Here is a 5000-nt window from a genome sequence, read left to right as displayed (position 1 = left end):
CATTCACCGCTTGCATCTTTGTCTATTTATTCTTAGTTTTGTTGTCAAAGTTGTCCTTTTGCTTGGTGCGCTGAAAGATGAAAATAATGATAGTGATGATCTACTGAGACTGATGTTACTGATGTTAATATTAATGATATTAATAATGATGATGATAATAATATAATAGTAAAAATACAATAATATCAAACAATAAGGATAAAAATAACACTAATAGTGATGATAATGGTGATAATAATAATAATAAAAAAAAAATAATGATAATAATAATAATAATAATTACATTGATAATAGTAATGGTTATCATCATCATTATCATCACTTTTACTATTATTATTATTATTATCATTAGTAGTAGTAGTAGCATAGTGACTAGAGTTTCAAAATTTCTTAACATCTTACTTAGTCATAATGAAGACTTTACACATGTTTTAAATAATTACAAACTCGCTTTATCTTTAGCTTCTCAATTACAGACCCACCATCGGTGAAGTCCAAGAAATAATGGCAAGTAATCCTCCTCCCATTTCCTTCATGATCACTAAGCATCCTTTTTTGCGCCTCGTTTCGGCTTACCGGTGAGTCCTCAGTCGCGTAAGTTATTTTAATTTTGAGTAAGTCTAATCACTATTAAATCTTCAAGTATCCTATTCATAAGATTTTTGGTTTTTTATATTTCAGAACACTTACACCCAAACATATATGTCTAAGTTTGTATGTGTGACAAGACTAACGTGCATGGCAATAATATATACGGTCTTACCCTTCTAGAAACAAGATTCTTGCCGGAAATGCGATATACACTCCCCTTTTCAAGACAATATACAGAAAATACAAACACTTAGGTCCCCCGGTGCCCAGACGAATGAAGGACGGAAGTCTTGCGGGCACAGGCATCTCCCCTTCTTTCAGCCAGTTCGTACAGTATATATTAGACAAGGAGGTGAACGGGAAGACCCTAGATATGCACTGGATTCCACAGTCTAGGTTTTGCACTCCCTGTCTTGCAAATTTCAGCATTTATGCAAAGGTAAATCGTGGATTAATGGATTAACTTTTTCTAAATATCATGTGTTTATGGTAGAGCCACATTTATGGCCCAAGAAAGAATAAATGTACATGTATATATATATATATATACATATATACTTGTATACACACACACACACACACACACACACACACACACACACACACACACACACACACACACACACACACACACCCACACACACCTACACCCACACACACACCTACACACACACACACACACACACACACACACACACACACACACACACCACACACACACACACACACACACACACACACACACACACATATATATATGTGTGTGTGTGTGTGTGTGTGTGTATATATACATATATATATATATATATATATATATATGAATATATATATATATATATGAATAATCATATATATATTATAATATATATATATATACGTATATATATGTATGAGTGTTATATATATATATATATATATATATATATATATATATATATAAATATATATATATATAATATAATATATAAGGATACAGACGAAGACGGAAAGTGTGTGTGTGTGTGTGCATATAAATATATATATATATATATATATATATATATATATATATATATATATAAATATATACTAAATACACATAGAGACAATATAAATATATATATATATATATATATATATATATATATATATATATATAATATACATACACACATGCGCGCCCGTGTGTGTAGTACACATACACAATAAACATACATAGGAAAGGCATCCACTCAGGGCATCGGTATCCACCTGTCAAAACCATAACATCCTATCCCTTGTGAGGGTGTTCGTGCCATAAAACCAGATAATATATATATATATATATATATATATATATATATATATATATATATATATATATATATATATATATATATAACCTTGAAATCTGGCACCACTATATCACTATTAGTTTTCATACTTACACGTTTATTTCTTGCAGACGGAGACATTAGACGAAGACGGAAATTATATCATCTTTACCTCAGGTGTGTGATACGCCATGGGTTCCCAACCTGGTGCTAGCGATCCCCACTGTGCTCTCTTGTGGTCTGGCATCATCCGTTTCTTTATATATATATATATATATATATATATATATATATATATATATTATATATATATATATATATATATATATTTTTTTTTTTTTTTTTTTTTTTTTTTTTTTTTTTTTTTTTATGCTTTGTAGGTACTCATTCCCTGTCTTTATTTTCACAATTTCGTTCGCTCTTAAGTTAAAACTATCATTATCTTTTCTGCTGTGCTATTTTTTTTTTCATTACCATAATTACCTCTTATTATTTTCGTGACCTCCTTTTAGTATGTTATCTGTATGATTATTTTCTCATCACTCATTTCATTATAATTGCTGATCTTCTTATTATCATCCATTCTCCATTCTTTATCACTTAATCGTGGGATTAAATGATACTATTTAATCCCCCATCATTTCATCATATACCCTTTTCCTTTTCTTTACCATTTATCCCAATCCCTTTCCTTTGCCCTCTGAACCAGCCGCTTTTCTTCAGTATTTGATATAATCTCTTTTCTTTACCATCGAATCTAATCCCTCTAACACTCAGTCCCATTTCTCTCTTCCAGGGATTAATAACGTGATTAAACCGAAGACAATCAACCGGTCAGTTGACGTTCCAACATCCCAGGTGGCGCACACGTACCTTTGCCAGCTCTCACAACAGCAGTTTGACGACCTGGTTAGGCTGTACCAGTACGACCTGCAGTTGTTTCAGTACGACGTGAAACAATTTAGGAACTGTGCCACGTAGCGATGGCGTGTTTTGTGTGAGTCCCCCCCTTGGCTTTGGGAAGGGGCGGAGTGTGTAGGAAGAAAAGGAGGGGTTTCGTTATATTTTTTTGGGAGAAATGTGGGGAATATGTGTTATTTATTTTGTTATAAGAGAATAATATTATTTTTATTGTGTATGTGCGAAAAAAAATATATATATTCTATATATCTATCAACTCATTACCTAAATAGACCGTTATCGTGCGTAAGAAGTAAAAAAAAAAATGTGATGTAAGCAGACAATGTAGGTTCTGGAAGATGACATCAGGCTTCAACAAAATGACGCTTACAAAGAGGCATCTTGTTCGTAAGTAATTAAAACAGGCTGGATTTTTTTTCTTCTTTTTTTAATTCTCAAGTTTTGTTTAACTAACTGCTCATGTCGATGCTATCAAAGCTAAATAATATTTGAAAATTATTACTTTTTGTTATTTCTTTTTTGGATTTCACATTAAAAACTAATAAGTTATAGTCTAAAGATTCAGACCTGGAACAAAATTGCAGTATATATCTCTCCGGTGAAATAAGGGCTATTATCCCGTAGAATTAAATGTCGTGGTGTTACATATCTAATCCTCTTGTTTTCCTTCTAGTTACTTCCAGAGTATAATTTCAACACAAACGCACACACATAAAGACATTAAATAGAGTATTTATAAATTGATCCACGTCTCACCATCATTTAAAATAGAACACAGATTCAAAACTATACTAAAAAAAAAAAAAAAAAAATGGAACGCGTTTTTAGCCTGATGCACACTCCTCCCGCCATCACAACATTCAGTAAGCCGGTGACAAAGACATCAGCTGTTGGTCAATTCATGAATGAGGGACAGCAGGTGGATCCCGAGACTAGCCAGTTGGATTTTCGGTGTAACCATATAAATAAATAATATAAAAAAAGACAATAAGATCAAATGCAAATGGAAATTTTAAAAAGTATGATCATTTATGGCAAGACGACCTTGATAATGCTATATACATGTGAGATTGGCTTTGTTCAGTGATTGTTTCACAAGAAAAGCTATTGAATAACATCATATTTGTATGCATATAGTCGTACAGTATATGTCTCAGTTATTTTTATTTTTTCATCTTTATTTATTTATTTTTTTCGTGAATCATTTAGTTCTCTCTTGCCAAAGGACTGAATCTGCCAGATTGTCAACACAGAGTTGCATCTTTCGTTATGAAAGGCTTACTTTCATCACGAATGGTCTTCTGGCTTTGCACAGAGTACAGGACCAGGATCATGACAAGTCGTTATGTCACATAAATATTTATTTTCGCTGTACATATAGAAATATACGACAAATATTGCCGCAGTCTTTTTTGCTCTCTGGAAAATATTCCCTTTTCCTCTAAAAGAATATCAGTGTATCTACCACTTATTATTGCAAAATATCATTTTCTGCATTGCACGTTACCCATGCAAATCTAATATACAAAAGAATATCACACGCAACACCAGGGCTACTCAATAAAACGAAGGTCCTGGCGAATACTTAGAATGGTGGTTTCATTTTCATGACTGAATGTAAAACATATATCTGGACCTTTGCATATATTGGAACCTGCCTAACTGGACCTTTGCATATATTGGAACGCCTAATTGGACCTTTGCATATACTGGAACTTGCCCAACTGGACCTTTGCATATATTGGAACTTGCCTAACTGGACCTTTGCTCATAATAGCTGAGTAGCCCTGTCGTACACTAAAATATTCATTATTACTCAGACGCGCAGTCCAAGTACATTTTTGCGTCGTATTCGAACATCTCCAAATCGAATTTGTAAAGAGAAATCAGTCCCCGTATTTGTCTCTTACTTAGCTGGCATAAGAAATGCTTTGCTACTTTTTCCGAGGAACCCTCAGGGCCTCTGTTGATAATCTTCGGTTTTAGAAGACCTTGGATACCTGGAGGAGGAGAAAGAGCTTGAGTTAAGTTGTTATGCTTTGCTAATGTTCATTTTGTAGCTATTGGCAGAAGTTTACTTGCTACTCTTCTTACCGATGTTCATTTCGTAGATATATGCACATTGACGAAACTGATTTTCTACAAATCATTATAACATGAAAAGTGAAAACACACTTATGTTCAGACATTGATAGA

The 5000-nt window shown here is 32.9% G+C and overlaps 2 protein-coding genes across 4 annotated transcripts in view; one reads left to right on the top strand and one right to left on the bottom strand.

The window, feature by feature from the left end:
- Positions 1-4205, top strand: part of LOC119575030 (carbohydrate sulfotransferase 9-like) — a 13585-nt gene extending 9380 nt beyond the window's left edge. For all 3 annotated transcript variants that reach the window (XM_037922359.1, XM_037922357.1, XM_037922358.1), the window contains exons 5-8: positions 477-578; positions 772-1030; positions 2015-2060; positions 2680-4205. In XM_037922359.1, coding sequence (XP_037778287.1) covers positions 477-578; positions 772-1030; positions 2015-2060; positions 2680-2864 — 592 coding nt within the window. In that variant the 3' untranslated portion in view covers positions 2865-4205. The remainder of the gene's footprint in view (positions 1-476; positions 579-771; positions 1031-2014; positions 2061-2679) is intronic.
- Positions 4148-5000, bottom strand: part of LOC119575508 (carbohydrate sulfotransferase 13-like) — an 8647-nt gene continuing 7794 nt past the window's right edge. The window contains exon 8 of the mRNA XM_037923160.1: positions 4148-4804. Within this exon, the coding sequence (XP_037779088.1) occupies positions 4617-4804 (188 nt within the window). The 3' untranslated portion in view covers positions 4148-4616. The remainder of the gene's footprint in view (positions 4805-5000) is intronic.

The sequence above is a fragment of the Penaeus monodon genome, chromosome 7 (genome assembly GCF_015228065.2).
Source record: "Penaeus monodon isolate SGIC_2016 chromosome 7, NSTDA_Pmon_1, whole genome shotgun sequence".
Lineage (NCBI taxonomy): Eukaryota > Metazoa > Arthropoda > Malacostraca > Decapoda > Penaeidae > Penaeus > Penaeus monodon.
This window is presented reverse-complemented; position numbering and strand designations above follow the sequence as displayed.